General features: G+C 37.4%; 1 protein-coding gene across 1 annotated transcript in view; it reads right to left on the bottom strand.

The window, feature by feature from the left end:
• Positions 1-3,488: 3,488 nt before the first annotated feature.
• LOC108360949 (retinoblastoma family protein-like) overlaps positions 3,489-26,398 on the bottom strand; it is a gene marked incomplete at its 3' end in the record, with an annotated part of 181,979 nt that continues 159,069 nt past the window's right edge. Inside the window, exons 3-4 of the mRNA XM_017613445.1 lie at positions 3,658-3,826; positions 3,489-3,601 (exon numbers count right to left, since the gene is read on the bottom strand). Coding sequence (XP_017468934.1) covers positions 3,489-3,601; positions 3,658-3,826 — 282 coding nt within the window. The remainder of the gene's footprint in view (positions 3,602-3,657; positions 3,827-26,398) is intronic.

Here is a 26,398-nt window from a genome sequence, read left to right on the forward strand (position 1 = left end):
GTTTCTGCTGAAAAATCACCCAAAACATTCTGCATATGTTCGCAAAGACAGGATGCAAACGCAAAAATTTGCTATTTCGAAATGACCTCCCNAAACATATTTTTAAATTTCAATTGAAGGTTATTTGGTCTGGCAAGAGTAAATTAATCGCTTTCAATCAGATGGCCGGGCATGGTATTGGGTCAAAGACCAAATTAAGCCCATGCGCAGCATGTAAGGCAAACTGTGAATAACAGTGGTCGGTCAATAATAGTTTGGGGTTGTATTTCAAACATTTTCTTGGTCTGTTAGTACACATTATGCGTAAGGAACAGTATCTGTTCATATTTCAACACAATTTGCAAGATGTAGTCGAAAAATAAGAGTTTCTGCTGAAAAATCACCCAAAACATTCTGCATATGTTCGCAAAGACAGGATGCAAACGCAAAAATTTGCTATTTCGAAATGACCTCCCCAATCCGCGGATATGAATCTCATTGAGAATTTGCGAAAACAACTAAAAGCACAGCTTACTTAAACAGCATGGCTAACTGCTGCTATGTAAATCGTATGCCTCTAAATCTGAAAAAATGTAAAGTAAGGTGCTTCTCGCGAAGAGCCACTTTCTTATACAATAGATAACCATAATTTGGAACAGGTATACAATTTTGTGGACCTTGGTATCACAATGGATCTGAAACTTAATTTTAACCTTCACATTGATGTAATAGGCAACAAGGCTAAAGGTGTACTTGCATTTCTGAAACGATGGTTAAAAGAACCAAGTGACTCTTATATCACTAAAGCCCTGTTTACAACATTAGTTAGACCGATTCTGGAATACGGTTCAGTGGTTTGGAATCCAAGGTATAAAATTTACTCAGACAAGATAGAATCAATTCAAAAACAATTCCTACTCTTTACTTTAAGAAATTTCCGTTGAGATTCTCAATATAACCTTCCGCCTTATACTAGCCGATTAAAACTTATTAATCTTCCTACACTTGTCAGTCGCAGGGAAATGCTTGGTACAATTTTTATGGTTAAATTACTGGCAGGCTCAGTTTCAAGTCCGCTTCTTCTGGATGAAATTAGCCTTAATGTTCCCTCCCGTCAAGACACTTTTATCCCCTATTTTTGAAAACTTGTAAAACTAATTTTGAATTACACGAACCACTCCATTGCTTATGCCAGGATTTTAACTCTCATTCCAGCACATTTGATATATCTGATTCGCTTTTCAGCATAAAGAAAGCGATACTATCCTCTCTCCATAAATGATTCACTAACATAAATACATAATAATCAGCTGATTAATTTAGTTCTGTGGCTGAAGTTTTAGATCTCGAAACTTAACAAACTCCTGCCTGTCGTGACTCGGCACAAAAAATTGAAAATATTGGTTCCGTACGTCATGCGGACTGCGCCCCTCGTGCGGATGGGCGGGAATGGAGCAAAACCGGTGGGATTATTATTATTAAAGCAATTTAAGTAGAAAACGGGCTCAAACTTATTTGTGTGTATGTACCAGACGTTCAGATTTTTTGAGCAGTGTGGCTAAGGAATGGGAAAAAAATGATACCTCACTTAATGCAACTGCATACAAATTATCGAAGTTAAGCAATTTAAGCAGAAATACGGTCTTTAATTTATTTGTTTATATGTGACCGACTTTCAGATTTTTTGAGCGATGTGGCTAAGGAATTCATCAATATTTGTTCAAATTGATATACATATGTATACGAAGACTCTTTTGCATAACATTAGCTTTTCATAAAATTTTAGGAAAATTATATCATAGATGCATATCCCAAAAGCTACTGCATCGATCTAGATTTTAAAAATTTTCAAGGCGGCGCTTAAGGAGACTAAGCACGTATATCAAATTTGGTAGAGAGTTGTGGGAAAAATTTACTACACCTTGCGCTGCCTCAGAGTATCCTCACTTTTCGTACCCTCTGATACGAAAAAACAGCTGGTCTCAAGCCTTATTGTTCCTCAAATTACGTATTTCGAAAGTGTACCAGCAAACTAGACTCTCATTACCTCCACAAACTCGATGTTGCATTTAACCATGCCACTAGGTATGTATATGGCTTGAAGAAATTTGAGCATTTATCTACCTTGAGAAACTCGATACTTGGCTGCGACCTAAGAAACTATATAAAAGCTCGTAATTGTATATTTATGTTAAAATTGTTAGTTTATAAAATGCCGGAATATCTGTATGATAAGCTTAAGTTTTACAAATGCACACGCGCTTTTAATTTTATATTCTTGTCTTTAAAAAAACTCGCTTTGTGCATGCAATTTCAAAAAAACTTATCTTTGCATATTTCACTGATAAAGTCGCATAATGAGGTGGTTATAAATTTTCTCTTTAGGTTTCTACGTTATATACAATTTCTGTTTGTACTCTAGTTACTACATTTACATTATAACTTTTTATTCATACTTGCATATTTCTGTAATACTTGTTTTTATATATATTTTTGTTACTGTATATTTTTATCCTAGTATTTACATGTATTTATCTGTTCTTTGTATTGCACAGTAAAAGATTAAATGCTCGGTGAAACCGTTTTTGAGCTACACATATATGATATAAGTGGGCCGTGCCACGACGAATTTCCAAAAATTTTACGAAAAATAAATTTTTTGCTGAAGAGCCATTGCATACATCAATTTTGAGTAAATATTGATGAATTTCCTAGCCACACTGCTCAAAAAATCTGAAAGTCTGAAAGTGAAATATCTTCAAGGCCGTATTTCTGCTTAAATTGCTTATCTTCGACAATATGTATGCAATTGCCTTAGGTGAGTTGTCAATTTATTCGAAAATAAATGTACATTTAAATAGGTACTAGATATTTGGCCACCTTTATAGAAATTGTTAAAATAAGCGATGGTCAAAGTTAAAAAAAAAATTTGAAAAATAGTTTTTAAATTTTACCCAATGAAAACTTCCAACAAGCCAAGTCTAACTACATAGTGTTGTACGTCATTCTAAAGGACTCTACATCCCCTTTTCAATATTAGTCAAGCTGTTATAGATAAGTGCATCAAATACGAACATAATGACTGTTTTTAAATAAAAAATAAAAAAATGGAGGGTTAAGGAACTATACGAAATTTATTTTCATATTATACTCGACCCTACCTACAACCTACACTAATGGCCCTATTTTGTATGGCGACTGATAGCCGATGGCCAACCATATACAAAAATTCGCATTACGTATGGCAACTGGCTACTGACCGTCGGCTACTGAGTCTAGTAGCGCAATTTTATGTATCCCGCTTGTGACGATTTTGTTATTTGTTTACATAATTCGTTAAACGCATTGGAGAAAAGTTGCCAATTACTTCGAAATTTACATGGCAAAAAAATAAATTCGGATGCCGTCTGCGTTTTTCTGTATACTGAGATTAATCGCTATACATAATACAAAGTACGGTAGTGGTAGCCACGGCTACTAGACCAGCAACTAGACACCAGTTGCCATACATAAAAGGCCATAAGTTTTGTTTCGGGTGTATTTCGTGATTTTTTTTTTGGTAGCACCGTGTAATTAGAGAAACATTGATTAAGACTCACAGAAAGGCTTTCGTCGCCTACATCTGAAAAAAAATTAAATTTAAATTAAATAGGAAACAATATTGTAAATATAACTTACCAGAACTGTTTACTTTACGATAATTAGGATTGCTTAATAAAATCCTTTCATCGAATTCTCCAACGCTAAGTACATACTGTTCGTAAGCACTATTTAAAGATTTTACGTTTCTTTCAAAGTTGTCATTAGAAACTATTCCTAAAAACATATTTTCGTTCCCATGTATCGTCTGTAAAGAAATGTTGGTTCAATTATTATATCATATACTTAAAATTAAAAACAAACATTTTCGAGTCATATAATTTATAACAATTAAGTAAATAACGAGTAGTTTCTTCGTATGCTTTTTGATCGGCTTCTGAAGATTGTGTTTTAAAAGCGAATTTGGTATTGTAACTAATGCACATCCACTAAGCAGGTCTTGAATCGCGACAGCAACCACATTAAGCACCTTATATTCGTCCCTATTAAGCCACAAACTGGAGTTTATGGGCCAATTTGGAGTTTAACGCTAAACTCCACTCGTAAACTCGGAGTTTACCATACAAAAAATTTCGTTAAACTCTCCTCCTTAAACAACACTTTTATTTGGAGTTTATACGAATGCAACCATTTTTTTACCAAATTTGGTTTGTGCCTTTGACAATCCATACCTGCAACCAACTTGCCGACTGTAACGGACTTCAGAGCAAGCCCGAGGAGATAACTGTCTTCATGAGAAGGTATGGTATATTGATAGCTGCGATCCAAGAGACGCAGTTGCACAGCAATTCAACGTTGGTGAATTGTGCCGGATACAACGTGCACCGTCGAGATCGCGAGCGAGACAATGGTGGTAGCTTAGCGTTCATCACGCACCCCACCGTGCAGTATCGTCTTATTGAAGCAGACATCGACCGCAGGGATACCACCTTATACTGTCAGGGCATCGCTATCCGGTCAGGCGATGTTGAGCTTGAAATATATTTAACGTGTACATACCCCCTGTCACTTGCTGCCCGGCAGGATATCACCCTGATATAGGTGCGCTCCTCAGAGGTGAAAACCGCATGGTAGTAGGTGACTTTAATGCACACCACGATCTTTGGCATTCAAGCCTGTCAAACGATCGTAGGGGAACAGACTTGGCTGAGCAGACAGATGATTCGATATTCTGCACAATGAACGACGGCGCACCCACCAGGATTATGGGCAGCTGCTGCAGCTCGCCAGACATAACAATAGTCAGCCCTGGTCTGAAAACAGCGTATCAAGGCGACATGCTGACTTTCGCATCAGACCATCAGCCCACAGTCATCTCGATCGACAAACCAACCGACTTTTCTTCCGCGGAACACCGGGCCTATATCAACTTTTCTAAAGCTGATTGGAAAGGCTTCGCGGAATTTACTGTGAGCACCTTCGCCGTGGTCCATACACCAACCGACGTCCACCTTGGTGAAGGTTCCGCAGGGTTGTCACTGCTGCTGCAGCTCGCTTCGTACCGGCAGGATGCATCACCGACCCCCGTCCAAATTTCCCTGCTGAAGCGGCTGTTCTAGCCGATGAGCGTGACAAACTTCATCAGGCCGATCCCGGAAATCCCCGTATTAGGGATCTCAACGCGGAGATTCGGCAGCTTGTGAACGTACATAAGCGGAAAAAGTGGGAAGAGCATCTGAAGACTTGCAACTTCGGCTCTGGTGTGAGTACGCTTTTGTCAACCGTGAGGTCACTGTCCAATCCGATGAAGCACGATGACAGGATCGAAATTTCTTTCGGCGACCATTCTTCGTCGGACCCGGAGCGATGCGCGAGCTATTTTAGCCGGCAGTTCATACTGCATCCTCCGGCAGACAAAGCCAAGCGTCGAATGACCAGAAGGCTGCACNTTCAGGTGGCCATCGGGAAGGCGAAAGCCTCCAAAGCCATGGGTCCCGACGGAATATGCATGTTGATGCTGAAAAATGTGGGTCCTGCGGGAGTAGCGTACCTAACGGAGGTCCTCAATATGTCAATGGCCACTCTCATCATCCCAGACATCTGGAGTGGCCCCACTGCTCAAACCGGGGGAACCAGCAAACAAAGGAGAATCTTATCGGCCAATAACACTTCTTTCCCCGGTAGCGAAGACACTTGAGGCCTTGCTCCTCCCGTATTTCACGAACCACCTGACCCCAGCGAAGCATTAGCATGGTTTCCGTAAAGTGCACAGTACAACAACAGCACTTAACGCCATAAACACTCAGATAACACGTGGCCTTACCCGCAACCGTCCCTGTGAGAGAACCATTCTAGTAGCGTTGGACCTCAAAGGCGTTTGACACCGTCAGCAACTCCACGCGGCTAGAAGATATAGAGGCTTCCTCTCTTCCACAGAGGCTCAAACGGTGGTCGGCGAATTATCTGAGTGGTCAATACTCGTCGGTAATGTTTAGAGACAAATCGAGCAAACTCAGAAAAATAAAACAGGGGGTTCCACAGGATGGTGTCCTTTCCCCGCTACTGTTTAACTTTTACTTTTCAAAGCTCCCTCAACCACCACAGGGAGTCTCGATTGTCTCTTACGCCGGCCGGGAATGGAATCGATGACTTGTGTTCGAAAGTAAACCGGTATATCTCCGAGCTTTCTCGCTTCTGCACTGCAAGGAGCCTAACTCTCTCCCCTACAAAATGCTCTGCGACATTCTTCACCAACTGGACGAAGGAGATCAGGCTACCGCTGGGAATTCACGTCGATGATACATACATCCGACGGTGAATAACCCCAAGATACTCGGAGTAACCTTCGACAGTCTGCTCTCCTTCTCTGCGCACGCAACCGCTATTGTCAACAAAGTACAGAGCCGCAACAAGGTCCTCAAGCCAGTGGATGAAGCTGCAGACGACGCAAAACACCACACTACGGACAGCGCCTGGATGCCTTCTGATGTCGCCAGAACACCACCTGCACGACGAGGCGAAATTGCTCCCGATTAAGGAGCACAACACAATGCTCTGCAAGCGGTTTCTTGTCAGGAGCCATAGACGCGGTCACCTAAACAGGAAACTGTTTGCAGAAGAGCTCTCGCCCAGGCACGTCAGGAGGCATCTGCNCCGTCCAAATTTCCCTGCTGAAGCGGCTGTTCTAGCCGATGAGCGTGACAAACTTCANATGTCGCCAGAACACCACCTGCACGACGAGGCGAAATTGCTCCCGATTAAGGAGCACAACACAATGCTCTGCAAGCGGTTTCTTGTCAGGAGCCATAGACGCGGTCACCTAAACAGGAAACTGTTTGCAGAAGAGCTCTCGCCCAGGCACGTCAGGAGGCATCTGCACGAACTGACGGACGAAGTCCAGAGGTTCATTAAACAACCTCTGAACCCGTCAGCTTATCGACAGGCCCTGAACGGCATTCATAGGGAGTAAGTCTCGAGTTATGTAGACACCAGACCTGTGAATGGCGTTCTAGGCGCACAACCACTGGACATTGACGAGGCGGAGCTTCATCTGCCTCGGGAGACTAGAACCACAATAGCCCAACTTCGCACCTGCTACTGCAGCAGGTTGAACTCAAACCTGAGCAGAATAAACGCAGATGTACCAAATGAGTGTCGGCATGCGGAGAGGCACCCCATGACTCGAAACATCTCTTCGTATGCCCGGAAAACCCGAGNAGAGACACCCCATGACTCGAAACATCTCTTCGTATGCCCGGAAAACCCGAGAACCCTAACGCCTTTGTCCCTGTGGACCGACCTTATTGAGGCTGCACGCTTCTTAGGGCTGCCGTTAGTGGAACTTGACGACGACGACTGAGATATTAACCGATTTGGGCGGGGTTGTTGCAGCCGCTACAACAACAACAAANTACCCGCAACCGTCCCTGTGAGAGAACCATTCTAGTAGCGTTGGACCTCAAAGGCGTTTGACACCGTCAGCAACTCCACGCGGCTAGAAGATATAGAGGCTTCCTCTCTTCCACAGAGGCTCAAACGGTGGTCGGCGAATTATCTGAGTGGTCAATACTCGTCGGTAATGTTTAGAGACAAATCGAGCAAACTCAGAAAAATAAAACAGGGGGTTCCACAGGATGGTGTCCTTTCCCCGCTACTGTTTAACTTTTACTTTTCAAAGCTCCCTCAACCACCACAGGGAGTCTCGATTGTCTCTTACGCCGGCCGGGAATGGAATCGATGACTTGTGTTCGAAAGTAAACCGGTATATCTCCGAGCTTTCTCGCTTCTGCACTGCAAGGAGCCTAACTCTCTCCCCTACAAAATGCTCTGCGACATTCTTCACCAACTGGACGAAGGAGATCAGGCTACCGCTGGGAATTCACGTCGATGATACATACATCCGACGGTGAATAACCCCAAGATACTCGGAGTAACCTTCGACAGTCTGCTCTCCTTCTCTGCGCACGCAACCGCTATTGTCAACAAAGTACAGAGCCGCAACAAGGTCCTCAAGCCAGTGGATGAAGCTGCAGACGACGCAAAACACCACACTACGGACAGCGCCTGGATGCCTTCTGATGTCGCCAGAACACCACCTGCACGACGAGGCGAAATTGCTCCCGATTAAGGAGCACAACACAATGCTCTGCAAGCGGTTTCTTGTCAGGAGCCATAGACGCGGTCACCTAAACAGGAAACTGTTTGCAGAAGAGCTCTCGCCCAGGCACGTCAGGAGGCATCTGCACGAACTGACGGACGAAGTCCAGAGGTTCATTAAACAACCTCTGAACCCGTCAGCTTATCGACAGGCCCTGAACGGCATTCATAGGGAGTAAGTCTCGAGTTATGTAGACACCAGACCTGTGAATGGCGTTCTAGGCGCACAACCACTGGACATTGACGAGGCGGAGCTTCATCTGCCTCGGGAGACTAGAACCACAATAGCCCAACTTCGCACCTGCTACTGCAGCAGGTTGAACTCATACCTGAGCAGAATAAACGCAGATGTACCAAATGAGTGTCGGCATGCGGAGAGGCACCCCATGACTCGAAACATCTCTTCGTATGCCCGGAAAACCCGAGAACCCTAACGCCTTTGTCCCTGTGGACCGACCCTATTGAGGCTGCACGCTTCTTAGGGCTGCCGTTAGTGGAACTTGACGACGACGACTGAGATATTAACCGATTTGGGCGGGGTTGTTGCAGCCGCTACAACAACAACAAAAACCAACTTGCCGACAGTTAGCCTGTTCCCGTACTGCAGGATTTAATCAGAAATAGTCCGAGGTCGTGCACATAAGTCTAGAATATCAATAATCTAGCTATGCAAAAACCAAAAATGTGGCTCGATAGAACTTTTTGTGATTTCAACCCTACCAAAATTATCTGGTGGAAGTAAAAAATAAAGAAGATATCAATGGTTAAATGATACTTTTTTAATTTTTTAAATATTAACATCATTTGAACAACATAACCTATTAAAAACTAATGATGTCAAAATAAAGGTAATTAATTTGTCTTTGATGAATGTATATAATTTATATGCTGTTTTATATTTTTAGTCCGAAGATACTAGAAAACACAAAAAATATAAATATATCTCTTTACATGGCGTTTATATACAATTAGTTTTAAAACTGGTTATAGTATATATGTACGTCGCATAAAAGGTATTTAAATTATGTTGAAATTAGCATCAATAACACAGGCCGACAGCATTTCAGACCCAGAAACCGGACTATATATTTTCGAAGGATTTTGATGCGATGCATCCGAATCTGGCCTCAGAATTGCTCTATTAGCTCTGGTTTTCGAGATATCTTAACCTAAAAGTGCAAAAAACACCGTTTTTGCCCATATTTGAGGTTATGTAGCCTTGCAGATGTTTTATTTCACCAAAAGATAAGATAAGATAAGAAAAGATGAAGAGCTGATAAGTCAAAAAAAATATTACAACAATCATAAGATGTAACCAAAAAATGAATCGACTATATCATGTCTATGTTATCTCAATCGATTTTCAGGTGTAGGAAAATTTAGAAACATGAAAATTTCAAAATGCGATATCTCAGCAAACAAAAATGATATTTGAGCAAACAAAACGCCATTTGAAAGAAGAAGACTTGTACTTAAAGTTGTCGGCCTATTATTTTGGAGAAAGAAAACATCTGCAAGGCTACATAACCTCAAATATGGGCAAAAACGGTGTTTTTTGCACTTTTAGGTTAGGATATCTCGAACACAGAGCTGATAGAGCAATTCTGAGGCCAGATTTATATTCGGATATATATATAGTCTGGTTTCTGGGTCTGAATGTTGATTAAATTTTGTCGGCCTGTGTAATTTTTTAATCGGTTGAGTAGTTTCCGAGATATTAAACACATGAGAAATAGAAAAGTTGAACTTTAACCTCTTTTATTGGCTTTGGTTTTTATTTGCATCAAATAATGGTATGGTTGAAATCAGCGTAAAAGGTCCTATCGATCCTCGTTTCTTGTTTTTTTTTTATAGCTAAACTGTTGGTATTCTAGACTTATGTGCGTGTGTGATAAATACTACAGGACAGGCTAAAAGAGAATAAGAAAAAGTAAACAGAAAAATGTCAAATTAAACTCTGAGTTTGTTAAAAACTCCAACGTGAACACTTGACAGTTGTTCATAAACTCAAAACGTTAAACTCGAGGTTATGGCTCAATGACAACGTAATATTATGAATTCAAACTGAACACCAAATGGAATATTTTATCTCTCCTACTTCTAGTAATACTGGTATCAAACAGTTATTAAATAGATTGACACCCTCATTCTGGTGCAGAATTAGATCAGTTTCGAAACCAAAAGAAAGGCAAAGCGGTTAATTTAGACTTTACGAAGGGGGAACCTGAAATAGATTAAGGGCAGGAGTAATTACGTCTATAGTTGTTTGCCTTTTTTAATGAATTTGCTCTTAAGCGCTTCTGTTCATTTCGACTGAACTCAAGTAGCGNTAATGAATTTGCTCTTAAGCGCTTCTGTTCATTTCGACTGAAGTTATATGCTGTTTTTTTTTTTTTTTTTTTTTTTTATTCCACACTATTACTACTTCTAATACGGCTATCCCACGGCACACCAATTACGTAGTTCGCTCTCTAATTCCAAATTCGCACTCCAATTACCCTTCCGAATTACGTAATTGCGAATTACGAACAAATCGCTGCCGCGTCTAATTTTAATCGGAAATTTATCGAAACCAGTTCACAAATCAAAACTGGCACTTTTTCTGAGTACTAAAAGTAACGTTAGTAAATGTGTAAATCACCAATTTAATACAGAAATTTATAAATTTTTAGCAATTTAGCATTTTGCATCACTTTTGTAGCGAAGAAAAAATACACAGAGACAGAGAACGGTCAAATCGAATTAAGAATGTGCCCGTGTGAATAGGGTAATTCGCGATTGTAATTCGGGGAATCTTTGTTTTTAAGAGATTGACTCATAATTAAAAAGGCAATTTGTTTTTAAGAAATTGAGTCATAATTAAAAAGGCAATTTCTCCGTATTTCGAAGTTAGTTTCCGAAATAGAGATATGGGCCTTCGAAGTTCGAAATTGGACCTATGGTAAGAAAATATTTTTAATTATTGTATGTAAACAACAAAAAAAGTAAAAATATGGAGAGGTCCGCCTTTTGCTCGTATTTAAACGGTATATAATTTTTTTTGTGCAAACTTATATGAACATTTGCCTTCATATCTTTTAGCTGGATTACACTTTAAAAAATCCACGTATGGAAAGTATAATAGAGAAGTCCGGCTTTAATTGCAAAAATATAGGTTTATTGAACACAATGGGATAGTGGAGGATCGGGATACGTCCGCTCGGGACGCGAACGAACGATTATGTCAAAACCTCAAAGTTAACTTGACATGGACATGTTTCCATATAAGGCATGAACAAAATCATTCTACAAAAACAGAAGTAATTTTTAGCTGTTTGAAACCTGCACTTTATTATACTAAAATTTAACGGGCTACAAAACTGCATACCGAAAATTTTTCTAAAAATTTTGAATAAAAAGTTTGAAATTTTTATGAAAATTTCATTAAGTTTGATTTATTTTTACGAATTTTGTACAAAGTTTGCAAGAATGATTTATATGGGTTTTGGTATAGAATTTAAATGAAAATTAGCGAAAAAGATTTATGATGGAAAACATTTTGAATATTGTGAAAAAACTAATTTACGCATACTTCTGTGAGTGACTGTACGTTCAAAGCGTGGTACGTGGGTGTACAAAGGTCCCACTAGGCCAATTTCTTAGGTATTCCTAATGTTATTCATGCTACTACAAAAATGTATTGCCTAGTCACGTGCATTTTGAGTAGCAATGAATTTGCAGCTGACTAAAGAAGGTGGGAACTAGGAGAAGCCGAAGTAATGAATTGATACGAAGCGAGTAGATAACAAATNAAGATTTATGATGGAAAACATTTTGAATATTGTGAAAAAACTAATTTACGCATACTTCTGTGAGTGACTGTACGTTCAAAGCGTGGTACGTGGGTGTACAAAGGTCCCACTAGGCCAATTTCTTAGGTATTCCTAATGTTATTCCTGCTACTACAAAAATGTATTGCCTAGTCACGTGCATTTTGAGTAGCAATGAATTTGCAACTGACTAAAGAAGGTGGGAACTAGGAGAAGCCGAAGTAATGAATTGATACGAAGCGAGTAGATAACAAAGTTAGGTAGTGAGCAGCTACGTACTCAGCCCCTTAAGTTGTAGCTGCTGTGTATCAGATCAGATGAACGATCACATGAAAAAAGCATGTGTATTAGAATGGACGCACGATCGAATACGAACGATTTCACTCTATTGTTTTTTGTACTACACAAAGTCATTCATGCGAAGGCGGCCATGGCTGTGCGTTAGTCATGGAAGTTGTTATGCTCTGCAGATGAAAAGTCAGGTGGAAAGTATTAATAATTTCCACTACCGGGCGGTCTACCACCCCAGTAGATAATTTACAAATGTCAGTATTTTGTTTACTACATGTAGGTTCACGGTGGATCCGTCAGACGGAAGTGCTCGTTTGAACATTCTGGCCTCCCTAGGCAAGTTATTTGCCCAGAAGCCGCTGTGGTCTCTGGAACAGCTCCACAATTGTTCAGTTGGAGGTACTGACGGCATTCCTCGTCGATGATTCTCAGCGCTTGCACTGCTCCAGTTGGTTGTTCTTCAGAGGCATTCGAGACTTCTGCTGATGGTGGGCTGAATCGTTGCGGCCAGGTGTGCCACGGCAAGGGGTGTAGAGGTTCATCATGTCCCGATGGATACGGATGAGGCTTGTGATGTGTTGAGAGTTTGCTGCATCACCGGAATAGTAGCATTGCGGGCAATTTGTGCGCTTATTACCGAAGAACTTTTTGGATTTTGCTTTATTTATATATTTGAGTGATCACTGTTTCAAGAATGCATTAAATTTTGCTACACGGGTCTTCTTTGCATAATTTTAGATTTGGTTTAAAGTGACAACAATGGCGGTTAAGTCGACAAGTCTATTAAACATAGATATGACAGGGGGTGAGGGCATTGAATTTGGAGAGATCTTGTGAGAGTGCAGAGAGGAGCCGTGACTTGAAAACGACTTCGATTCACCCCAATAGAATATTAAGAACTTGTTTTTGTTTTGTTTGTTTGTCAAGATTATTGTTTTTACTATCCAGACCCGNTTCAGAGGCATTCGAGACTTCTGCTGATGGTGGGCTGAATCGTTGCGGCCAGGTGTGCCACGGCAAGGGGTGTAGAGGTTCATCATGTCCCGATGGATACGGATGAGGCTTGTGATGTGTTGAGAGTTTGCTGCATCACCGGAATAGTAGCATTGCGGGCAATTTGTGCGCTTATTACCGAAGAACTTTTTGGATTTTGCTTTATTTATATATTTGAGTGATCACTGTTTCAAGAATGCATTAAATTTTGCTACACGGATCTTCTTTGCATAATTTTAGATTTGGTTTAAAGTGACAACAATGGCGGTTAAGTCGACAAGTCTATTAAACATAGATATGCCAGGGGGTGAGGGCATTGAATTTGGAGAGATCTTGTGAGAGTGCAGAGAGGAGCCGTGACTTGAAAACGACTTCGATTCACCCCAATAGAATATTAAGAACTTGTTTTTGTTTTGTTTGTTTGTCAAGATTATTGTTTTTACTATCCAGACCCGACACTGAATTATCTTGAATTGATGAGGAGAATCTAGTGCAGTATCTTATTAGACTGTCACTGTCTGAAATAAATCTTGCGGCTGAGTGGTCTTTAGTATTTTTTGGATTGCCACCCTGTTTAGGTCGAGAAGATTCTGCAGGAGTGCCTTGAGGAGTTTTGTGTGTATTAACCATTGTTGGTGCTTTTAAATGAATTTAAGTCTTAGCTTTTTGCTCTTTGACTGTAGTTGTATCAGACGGTGTTTATAGATATGGGCAAATATAAAAAATAGGTACACTTTCAAAATAAAAATTTTAATTTTTAAATTTGTGAGCACACCTATGTTTTATATATCATTTTATTCGTAATCTCTTAGTAAATTGATTAATATAAGTGTAATTCATTTTCATCAAGTGCTTCAAAAGTTAGACGAGGAATAAACATGAAATAGAAAACAAAAGAATAAGCTGGGTTCAAATTATGCTGTTCAAGTTTTAAATTTTGAGCAAAGATTTTGAAAGTTGAATTCACTTAATTGGGATGTTCTAAATTCAATGGCATGCCCCGTTTTACCAGATTGGTTCCGGTTTTTGAGATAACGGTACTTGAAAATTTGATTAAATCTTAACTATTTTATAAATAACTCCCTCAGTTTTGAAGTTATTTTACTAAAATTTTGCACATAACAGTTTTTTAATATTACCTTAATAGTTCCTTAAAACTATCGCAATAGCTTCACATTAACATATAGCTCCAATACAACTGATTACTCAGATATGTGTTTTTGCGCTATACCTCTAACTTCATATCAGAACAAGAAATTGTATGCGTGCTATATGTTAAATTGAACCTATACTAAATTTTAACCTGTTTAATTGGAGGAGTTATAATGCAAAACAACGTCTCTGATCAATCANGGTGTTTTTTTATAAAATAGTTAAAATTTAAGCAAAGTTTCAAGTACCGCTATCTCGAAAAGTGGAGCCAATAAGGTAAAACTGAGGACGCCATTGAATTTAGAAGGCTCCAATTCAGTAAGAGCAACTATCAGAACATTTGTCGAAAAAAAGTTTCTTTGATACCACTCTCGAAATATTCCGACTAAAAGAAGGAGCATCATTAAAAGTAGTAAATCAGGGTTTTTACGAACTTCTAGAGACAAATTTTTTTAAGCATTTTACAGGTATATGTAGTTTTATAAGGACTAGCAGTTATAGAAAGATTTAGATCGTTGCGACGTATTTTCCAAATGTGCCTTCAATTAAGGTGTTTTTGGAATAGAAATTACGCTCAAGATCGCAGAATATTTTATCTTTAAAAGTTAGTTTATTCTGAAAGCACACATCTTGCTAAGGTATCAAATTATACGTAATTGTTTGTAGAATACAATACATACTTAAAAGGTTATTAAAATTAAATGCTTCAAAACCTATACGCGAAAAACCGAAAATTGTGAAAATTGTGAAATGTGGAGTTACAGACTTTGAGCTACTTGCCATTTCGTTNCGTTATGTTGTCTCTGTATAGTTTTTGCCTGCAGGTAGGTAAAAGTCGGTGATTTTTGTCCTGGTGGTACTTTGTGGTTTGTTCGGAGTGTCCATGCCTGTTGTTTTGTTGTTATTTTTCTTTTTCTCGTAAATTAATTTTAAGGGTTCGAATATATCCGACGCGGTATTTGTTTGTTCGTTTATTATTTTGCCGTCGAAGGTTTTTAGTTTGTATATTTCCATATTTTTTGTACGGTACGGTAGTTTCGCTGACTTTCTTATTTGCGTTGGTGAACATTTGTTGTTAAACATGTGGTTAGCAAAATTTTACTCTGGTATTGCACTCGGTTTCTGTGTCTTTTTGTTATAGTCCCTTATATATTCGCGAAATCTTGTTTTTATTTTACGTCCTGTTTGACCTATATAACTATGCTGGGATTCGCAAGTTAGTTTATACACTCCTTGTTTATCCAATGGGTCTTCTTGATTTGTGGTGTTCCGTAGTATCCGTCCTACGTTGTTATTTGCTCTGAATGATGTGCGAAGGTTGTGCTTCTGGAACAGATTTGCTAGTTTGTACGTTGACTTTCCAGTATAGGCTAATACCGCCCAATTTGTGTCATTGTTTTCTTCTTTCTGTGGCTTTCTGTTTTTGTGCTCCCTTCGGATTTCCTCTACCAGATCTCTCTTGTATCCGTTATTAGCCGCTATGGCATATATTGCGTTCAGTTCGTTTTTGTATCCTTCTTTTGTTAGTGGTATTTGCTCAATTCTATTGATCATTTGTCTAAAGGCGGCTTTTTTATGCTGATGAGGGTGGTTCGAATTTTTTTTTTGGAAAGTGTAGCTATTTTTTAGATTTGCCCATATATGAAAATTATAACTGTTTTTCTCATAGCAATTAAACTGGAAACCGATTATATATATATATATATCCGTGCAATCAATCGGATCCTCACTTGGATTGTATTACCACAATGTACCCGCGATGTTCTCTTTCGAGTTTTTATTACACTGTACGGCAAAATCAACTTTTTTTCTGGGTATTGGGCCAAACCAATTTCTTTTAAGAGATTGAGTCATAGGTAAAATAGTGATTTCTCCGTTTTTCGAAGTTAGCCTCCGAAATCGAGATATGGGCCTTCGAAGTTCGAAATAGGACCTTTGGTAAAAAATTATATTTATTTATTGCATGTTAACTAAAAACCTAAAAATATAGACGTAGTCTTCCTTTTGCTCTTATTTAAATGGTATATAACATTTCTTTTGCAAACTTAGCACCTGTAATAGTGCTATAAGGGGTCAAAGTTCCGGTCTTAAATTCCTTATAGTGCAAACACTTTTGAACTGATTTAAAAAAAATATATATATCGTTGTAAAGGCGATTAAACCCTCTTTCTTCCGATTTGCATATTTGTATACTCCGTATATAAAAATTTTAGAAAAAACGCATTTAAATTAAAAAAATACCTTTTTGCATAAAGAAAAATATTTTAAACAAAAAAATTACTAACAGTTTTTTAAAAAATTAGTATCGTTGTAAAGATGATCAAATCCCCTTTCTTCTGATATGCATACTTGTACATACATTTCGTATATAAAAATTTGAGAAAAAACACATTTAAAGGAAAAAATACCTTTTTTTATTAAAAAAAATTTGAACAAAAAATTTACCAACCGATTTTTAAAAGGTTGTCGTCGTTGTAAAGGCGATTAAACCCTCTTTCTTCTGATATGCATATTTGTATACTTCGCATATAAGAATTTAAAAAATAACACATTTAAAGGAAAAAATACCTTTTTTTATATAAAAAAAAAGTATTTTAGACAGAAAAAATACTAACCGATGTTTAAAAAATTGGTATCGCTGTAAAGGCGATTTAACCCTTTTCTTCTGACATGCATAAAAATTGCATAAAAATTTTAGAAAAAACACGTTTCAAAAAAAATAAAAAAATTACCAACCGATTTTTAAAAAATTGGTACCGTTGTAAAGGTGATTAAACCTCTTTTCTTCTGATATGCATATTTGTATACTTCGTATATAAAAATTTGATAAAAACACTTAAAAGGAAAAAATACTAATTTTTCTTATAAAAAATATTTTAAACAAAAAAATTACTAATTAGTAATACAATTGAATACTTTATTTAAATAAAACAGAAAATTACCTTGAATTTTTATATATACCAGTTATGTAAAAAATCAAAAACCATGGTGTTTTTATATTTTTATATGCCTTAGACTTCTGTTACATATACTTTTGTTTTATTTTTAACAGGGCTGTGGGTGAACAAGAACGAATTAATGCTTAATGCACTAATAATTATTTCTTTTACTTAAATACGGTATTCAATTGTATTACTAATTAGTAGTTTTTCTGCACCTTTTTTTATCAGAAAAAATTGTTATTTTTTCCTTTTAAGTGTTTTTTCTCAAAGTTTTTCATACGAAGTATACAAATATGCATATTAGACGAAAGGAGTTTTAATCGCCTTAACGATGCCAACTTTTTAAAAATCGTTGAGATTTTTTTTGTTTAAAATATTTTTTGAAAAAATAGTTATTTTTTCCTTTAAAGTGTTTTTTCTCAAGTTTTTATTAACGAAGTATACAAATATGCATATATGAAGAAAGGGAGTTTGATCGCCTTTACAACGATACCAATTTTTTAAAAATCGGTTAGTAATTTTCTTGTTTAAAATATTTTTTTTATACAAAAAATGTATTTTTTCATTTAAATGTTTTTTTTTCTCAATTTTTTATATACGAAGTATACAAATATGCATATATGAAGAAAGGGAGTTTGATCGCCTTTACGATACCAATTTTTTAAAAATCGGTTAGTAATTTTCTTGTTTAAAATATTTTTTTTATACAAAAAATGTGTTTTTTCATTTAAATGTTTTTTTTTCTCAATTTTTTATATACGAAGTATACAAATATGCATATCACAGGAAAGGGGATTAAATCACCTTTACAACGATAAGAATTTTTAAAAAATCAGTTCAAAATTTTGCTTTTTACACGCAATAATTAAAAATAGTTTTTTACCAAAGGTCCAATTTCGAACTTCGAAGGCCCATATCTCGATTGCGGAGGCTAACTTCGAAAAACGGAGAAATTACTTTCTTTGCTTATGACTCAATCTCTTAAAAAAAGTTGATTTGGTCCAATACCCAGCCGAGTGCTGTACAGTGTTATTTACGTATTTATGTATATATTTGTTAAAATTTTTATTTTTTTATTAATATTAATTTTAGTAATTTTCATTTTCGATTGGGTATTTTTTTTTTAATAAACAAGTTTAATTTCGCAATTAAAATATTTAATTACAGTATTTTTACTTTTTTTTTATTAAACATAGATATGAGGGCATTGAATTTGGAGGGATCTTGCGAGAGTGCAGATATTAAAAGTTAACTATGTTAAAATCCTCACCGGCAGATTATTATAACAAATGCCGCAATTTTAGTCCGAACTCGATTCCAGGTGTACGGTCTTTGTCGGAAAATATACAAAGACGGCCACATGACCCTTCGTAAAGTTAGAAGTCACCTTTAACTGAAAAACACCAGGAAGGTAAATACCAGTGATAGGGAAGGGCAGAGCGAAATTGCAGTATTCAGGTAGAAATGCTGCCATGATCTGAGTGCGCAGCTGGTAATACATAGTGCAGAATTTCTACATAAGTAGACATTTGGGTTTGTCTGGCTGAAGTCACGGGATCCGCAAATATTGTCAGAGCAATTGATCGGCGGGATCATGTGGTATCGGGACTCCTTAGTTCTAACTTCCAAAATCTTTTAAATTTTGAGATGGAGTGTTTATTGGGAATATTCCTACCTTAAGTTGTACACATTTTCAATTTGTTCTGTTACTTGGCCACTTGGAATCCAGCCAAGGATAGTATTATTCAATGCCTTCAAGCATGATTTGGGGGATTAGGTCGCTGCCTAATAGGATATCGATTTGAGCGGGTGTGTGGCAGTTGGAGTCTGCCAGGTTGAGGTGTGCGATTTTTTGTCGATATTTGGGGATTATTATTGCATGGCTACGGGGCATATTTGTGAGTTGCGGCAGAACTATAGCTTGCGCTTCTATTCTTACAACCGCAATGGGCTAAGTTCTAAGCTCTAAGTTAGAATAATTAACCTCGATGTTCGATGGAGATAATTGCAGTGGGAAGAAAAATATTGTTTTCAATGTGTGAATGCAGAGTTTGTACGTTTTCTGCTTTTGAGCAGCATTGTCGCTTCTGTGTTCTTTCGGGGTTCTGAGCTTCGCAGTATTCTGGCCCAGTAGTTCTGAAAGAATTCAAGCTTTTTTGGAGTGTGTTTGTGAAGTTAGTTATGTGGAGCATCGAATGATGTCTCCTTTGGCAATAAACGCATTTAAATTTACTCCCCCAGTCTTTTAACTTGTGATATTGCGATAAGCGATTGGTACAAAGCTTGAAGATTTCTAGCGAATTCATTTCTTTCGTCGACTGTGAGATTTTTGAATCTCTCGCAAGATCTTAATTTGTGGCCTCCTTTACACAATTCGCATGACGCATATTTATTTTCAGTTATGTATGATTGCGATCTATTGAAGCTCCTTTGTTTTGAGTTTCTAGCACGGATAAACAGTTTGTAACAGTGGACTGTAATTTTATGAATTCTTCGCTAGTTCCTTTTTAAATTTTTGGCAAGTTTATTGAAATTGTTACTTGATTATCGACCAGTACTCTTTCATTTTCGTGTCTTGATTTGAGTGCATCCCAAGCCAGATTGAAATTGTCGTCATTTAGTGCGAATTGTTTAACTATACTACCCGCTTGACTTTTTGTTTTGTACCTGAAGTGGTACAGTTTTTGTGCTTGAGACAGTTGTGGATGGTTTATGTACACGGCCGTAAACATGTCCCGGAAGGACGGCCATTCTTCATAACCTCCGTGAAATACTTCTGTATCACATGCAGTGTTGCCATTTTAGCCGTTTTCCGGTTAGATTTAGCCGGTTGCGATAGCAAGCAGCCGGAGAAATATCGATTTAGCCGGCAGCCGATTTGATAGCCGTTTTGCAGAAAAAAATTAGCCGTTTTTAGCCGATTTTGCTATTTGCCTTGTTTTCTTAAATTTCAAATATGTTATGTATATGTTTCCATTTTTGACTAAGCGACCCAAAATCTGTTAGAAATGGCTACTAGCCTTATCGTGGAGAAAATTTTCATGTCAGGCAGGATTTTATGAAATTGGGCCGATTTCGATTATTTTTATTTTAAACGAAGAAGGGGTTTTCTTCATAAAATGTTTGTTATAAATGTCTTAATTTTAAGTGTGAAGTTTTATTCGCAAACTTAGAAAGTATGAATTCGTTTCACTGTTAAGACTCTTAAGATTTGATATAGTGCCAACAAACAGAATAAATATTACATGTAGATATTGTCTTCGCAGATAGCGCATATTCAATTCTGCCTAAATTACAAAACATCATTTTTGCCCACTCCCAAAGGTTTAAGGTAAGGGAAAAATTGATATTTTCAAGCACTATTGAGGGATTCACAACGGTGTCGTAAGTGTCGTATTGTTGTATGCCGTAAACCTTAAAAGCTTAAATAAATGTTAATATAACTTGAAACCACAACCAACTATTTTTTAGCACTGCGAGAATGTATAATATGACTTTGATGGTACTTTTCGAACCCCCTTAGTATATTTTTTATTCGTTTAAAGTTTACGACACACAACAATACGACACTTACGACACCGTTGTGAATACCCCATATATACACATATGTATTTTTTTAAACAAACTTTTTTGCTGAGAACTTATTTAAATTCCAAAAACCGAATGCCAACTTGAATTAAAGGAACCAACACTGAAGTGAGTCAAAATGAAAATAAAAGAGCACAAATTTCTATGTAAAGCAAAACTCTCTGGGAGTCCTACGAGACATCTGCGGTCATCTAAATGGGAGATCTGCAGTCTTTTGGCATCATATTTTACATCAGAATTGAAGGGATTTCTGAAAAATCTGACCAGTTCTTTTGTGTAACTGTGATTTTGCATCCCTTGTCAACATATGGCCTCGGTTGATGTTAACTTAAGGTCGTTGTTTTACTGCCTTAAAATTGAAGGGTAATTTTTACAGCGTTTTTTATGTGTATTACACTTTTCATTTTAAAATCGCTCCAGTTTGTAAATTTTTAAATTTAACGAACTTGTTTATTCAAATTATCGTCGACAAAAAATCCAACCATGTTTTTCCATATCATATGTTTTTCCTAATTGTACAATTCTTGCTGGCAAAATTTTTTCCGGCTCGAATTTGTAACTTCTCTCCAAGAAATAGTCTTTTCACTCGTGATTTATTTAAATAAAACATGTGAAATTTAGTTGAAACATTTTAGCCGGTTTTATTTGCCAATTTAGCCGGTTCGCCCAAAAAGTTATGGCAGCACTGATCACATGATGGCACTTTAAGGTAAATACCTGAACTTTCTTCTTGCGCTTGGGGTATTTCTACTATCTGGGGTGGAGTAAGTGCGCTGATAGATTTTAATAATTTAAGCTGATCGGAAATCATTGCGTTTGTTTCTTCGTATTGGTCAAGGCTGGTTTCGTATTTGGCCGAAGCCGAAACTTTAAAATTTTCGGGAAAAACGGAATCATCCGTTTCGATAATTCAAGATTATTGTTTTTAATATCCAGACCCGACTCTGAATTATCTTGAATTGATCAGGAAAATATAGTGCAGTATCTTATTAGACCGTCACCGTCTGAAATAAATCTTGCGGCTGAGTGGTCTTTAGTATTTTTTGGATTGTCACCCTGTTTTGGTCGAGAAGATTCTGCAGGAGTGCCTTGAGGAGTTTTGTGGGTATTAACCATTGTTGGTACTTTTAAATGGATTTAAGTCTTAGCTTTTTGCTCTTTCACTGTAGTTGTATCAGCCGGTGTTTATGTATATACGAAAATTATAACTGTTTTTCTCAGTGCAATTAAACTGGAAACCGATTATATATATATCTATATATATTAGAGTCGTTCATAAAAACACTCTTTTTGGAAATTCATAAATGCTACATCAGAATATTGTTATTTGTGATAAAAAAAGCGACACGTATTTTTTTTATTTATTTTTTTTGAGTTTGTTCGGATCCTCACTTACTTGGCTTTGTATTACCACAATGAACACGCGATGTTCTCTTTCGAGTTTTTATTATTTACGCATTTATGTATATATTTAGTAATTTTGTATTTTTTATTTTTAATATTAATTTTAGTAATTTTCGTTTTCGATTGGGTATTTATTTTTTTAAATAAACAAGTTTAATTTCGTAATTTAAATATTTAATTACAGTATTTTTACTTTACCGCGCTTCTTAATATTTTNAGGCGCGAGCTCAAAAGTTTACGGCGAAAAAAGACGCATAAAAAACTTCAGCGTCAAATACTCTTAACATACTTTGCCAAAGTTTTTTATAAGCATCTTTTTTCGCAAAATATTTTTAAACGCCTTTTTTCGCCGTCAAAACACTAGCGCGCCTTTATTCGTGTGTAGTGACGATATGGTGTGCAAGGNTCGCCGTCAAAACACTATCGCGCCTTTATTCGTGTGTAGTGACGATATGGTGTGCAAGGTAGTTATATGTACGGTGACCAGATTTCTGTGGCCAAAAAGCGGAAAGCATCGAAAACGAAAATACAGTTTTGTTTTTAGAATAAAAATAAATAACTTCTTTTATTTAAAACAAAACAAAGAGAATAAAACTTGAGAATGATATGGAAAATACATTTTGACAAGCTACTTTCAATTATTTTAAAAACGTTTATTATTTTTTATGATAATTTAACTTATTAGTTTAAAAAAATACTTGTACCTAAATCAAAATTTCAAGCTTTGTAGAACATTAGTAGATTTTCTAGAATTGTTCAAAACAATGCAGTTGCAGTTTTGTAAGCCATTAAATTTTAGTATAATAAAGTGCAAGTTTCCTCTTCCTCTGCTACCACCAGCGGGTTCCGAGTTGAACACTTTCAGAGCTTGAGCGTCGGTGTCCGTTCGAACGACATAGCCAAGCCAGCGGAGCCGCTGTATTTTAATTCGCTGCATTATGGCCATGTCGCTGTAAAGCTCATACAGCTCATCGTACCATCGTGTGCGGTACTCGCCGTCGCCAACGCGTAACGGCCCGTAAATCTTCCGCAAAATCTTTCTCTTGAATATCCAAGAGCCGCCTCATCGGATGTTGTCATTGTCCATGCTTCTGCGCCATATACCAGCACGTGATTTACAGAGTGTGGTTTTCGTACGTCGAGAGAGGACTTTACTCCTGAATTGCCTACTCAGTCCAAAACAGCACTTGTCGGCAAGAGTAATTCTGCATTGGATTTACATGCTGACATTATTATCGGTGTTAATGCTGGTTCTCAAGTAAACGAAATTCTCTACTTTCTCGAAATTTTAACTGTGTAACAACCGTGACGTGGGTGCCAAGGCTCGAATGTGCTGTTTGTTTGATGACAGGAGATACTTCGTCTTGTCCTCATTTACCACCAGACCCATTCGCTTTGCTTCCTTATCCAACTAGGTAAAGGCAGAACAGACTTCGCAATTTTTGTTACCGATGATGTCGATGTCATCGGCACAAGCCAGCAATTGCACGCTCTTGTAGTAAATTGCTCCTGATCGGTTCAGTTCTGCAGCTCTTATTATCTTCCCCAACATCAGATTAAAGAAGTCACATGAAAGGGAGTCGCCCTGTCTGAAACCCCGTTTTGTGGCGAACGGCTCGGAGAGGTCTTTTCCAATTCTGACGGAGCTGGTGGTATTGCTCAACGTCATTTTACACAGCCGTATGAGTTTTGAGGGGATGCCAAATTCAGACATAGCGGCGTATAGGCAACTCCTTTTAGTGCTGTCAAAAGCGGCTTTAAAGTCGACAAATAGGTGGTGAGTGTCGATCCTTTTCTCGCGGGTCTTTTCCAAGATTTGGCGTATTGTGAATACCTGGTCTATGGTGGATTTGCCAGGTCTAAAGCCACACTGATAAGGCCCAACCAGTTCATTGACGGTAGGCTTCAGTCTTTTACACAATACGCTCGATAAAACCTTGTAACCTATGTTCATATCTACTTATGAACAGCAACACGCATATCCATACATGTCTGTATGTGCATACGTTTGTGTCCATGTGTTGCATCTTGGTAGGGACAATCGCAGCATATACGTATATTTTGGTGTATTCAAGTGTGCGCATATGTTGCATGCATCACAGGCATATTTCCCACTCCTTGATGTAAAGAAAGAAATTAAATGTTTGGTAAGGAAAAGCAAACCAAGCGACACTTATCACTTCGGTAAGAGATGCTTGAGTGCATTATTTGTGGATTACGTTTATGTGCACAGCCAAAAGTACGAAATATGCATTGTATTTTAAGTCTCACTATGTGATGCGACCTTGGACAGTGTCTGGATGCATGTTGGTGTTTAACTAGGTTTGAGTTATATGTGCATAGCACAATGGAAGTGTTATGTACAGTAGATTAGTTATGTAGGCATTTAGGTTTAGAATCTTATATAAATAAAGATTCTCTATTAGAAACTCGATGGTTTCACTTCATAGCGGGCTGGTCATCCATGGTGCGTTTTCATGGTGACCCCGACGCGATCGCGTAGTCTATTAATTAAAAGTTTTATTTACATACATCGCGTCGATAATATATATACGGTTGCAAATAATAATAAATAATAATAAAATGGCAACCTGCAAAGCTGGAACAGGGAGGATCGGCATCGAAGTGATCTGTCGAAAGATATTTAAAAAATAGAATTCCAAAAGCGAGTCTTTTGGAAGACTACAAGAAGGCTCAAAATGCCTATATTGAATATATAGGAGAAGCCGAAAATAACAATTTTAGCAGACTTATTTGATCAAATAAGAGCTTAGTTTGACGAGGCATTAGATTTTGTTCCAGGGAACATTTTTTCTTGTGATAATCTGCCAAAAATAGAGAGTTCCGAATTTCCTTGGAACTATGTTCGGAGTAAAGCCGAAATAAAGCCTCTTAACTTCGGTTATGTGAAATGCCAACAAATGGCAAAAAATCCACAGGTTGGGTCTAAATTTTCCAATCCGAAAGAAATAGTGGTGAATAAAATACTAAAGAATACAAAAGGTGTTTACCTTCAAGACAACGAAGTAGTAAACAACAAAGGCCTAGCTAAAGAAACTAACAAGACATTTCCGATAAATTATTTTAATAATAACGGAAAACTTAAATTAATGAAAAAATTTAAAGATTTCTCGTTTCAGAAAGACGGAAAGGAATCAGATACGCAAAACAGATACCGGTGAATTTAGAATTCCAAAAATTAACTCCTTGTAATCGAAAGGCGCGCATTGTAACAAAACGTATTAACGAAACCAATACGCTTGGTATAAACGCGGACGGAAGAACCAACAATGGGTTGTCGTCAACAGCGGCTGGCATTGTTTGTCCTTTTTCCCCCACCGAAACTAATTTTGAGAAGCTCTAGAAAAAAAAACCAAAATCTAGTTATTGAAATACTTTTTGTAATCTGAAATTTACNTGTCCTTTTTCCCCCACCGAAACTAATTTTGAGAAGCTCTAGAAAAAAAACCAAAATCGAGTTATTGAAATACTTTTTGTAATCTGAAATTTAGCGTTATAAGGGAAGCAGGTGTAATTTTAGACCGATTTGAATAATCTTCACCGAATAGCTCTTCCGTACCGAGGTTATTAAGTGCACCAAGGGGGCGGTGCCACGCCCATTATCCAAAAATTAGTAATACTCAAATTTTCTGTTAAGTGACTATTGCAATAATCGATTTCAGTTTTCGTGTTTCTGTAAATTACCGATATATTTTTTGATCTGCAAAATTGGTGTCTGAGAGACTACACGTCAATATAAAAGGGAAACTTCGGTCACGTCAGTAGCGGAGGGTTAAATTTAAGCAAGAACTCTCGACTACTATCTCTGAAAATACCATCCCTGTGCTTTGATCTGACGGTCACTTATAGTCATTTATAGTACGGAAAAAACTGATTTTGGGGAAATTTGAGTACCTGATGCAATAAAGCAAAAAGTGAGAAACCCCTTCTACTTAGGCTTGAATTAAGGCTTGAATTTTCGACAACAATCCCTGAAAATACCATCTCTGCACCTTGGCCCTAGTTATTTATTTAACAGAAAAA

This window comes from Rhagoletis zephyria, unplaced genomic scaffold, assembly GCF_001687245.7.
Source record: "Rhagoletis zephyria isolate East Lansing unplaced genomic scaffold, Rhagoletis_zephyria_1.1 Rzeph_scaffold_00662, whole genome shotgun sequence".
In the NCBI taxonomy this organism is placed as follows: Eukaryota; Metazoa; Arthropoda; class Insecta; order Diptera; family Tephritidae; genus Rhagoletis; species Rhagoletis zephyria.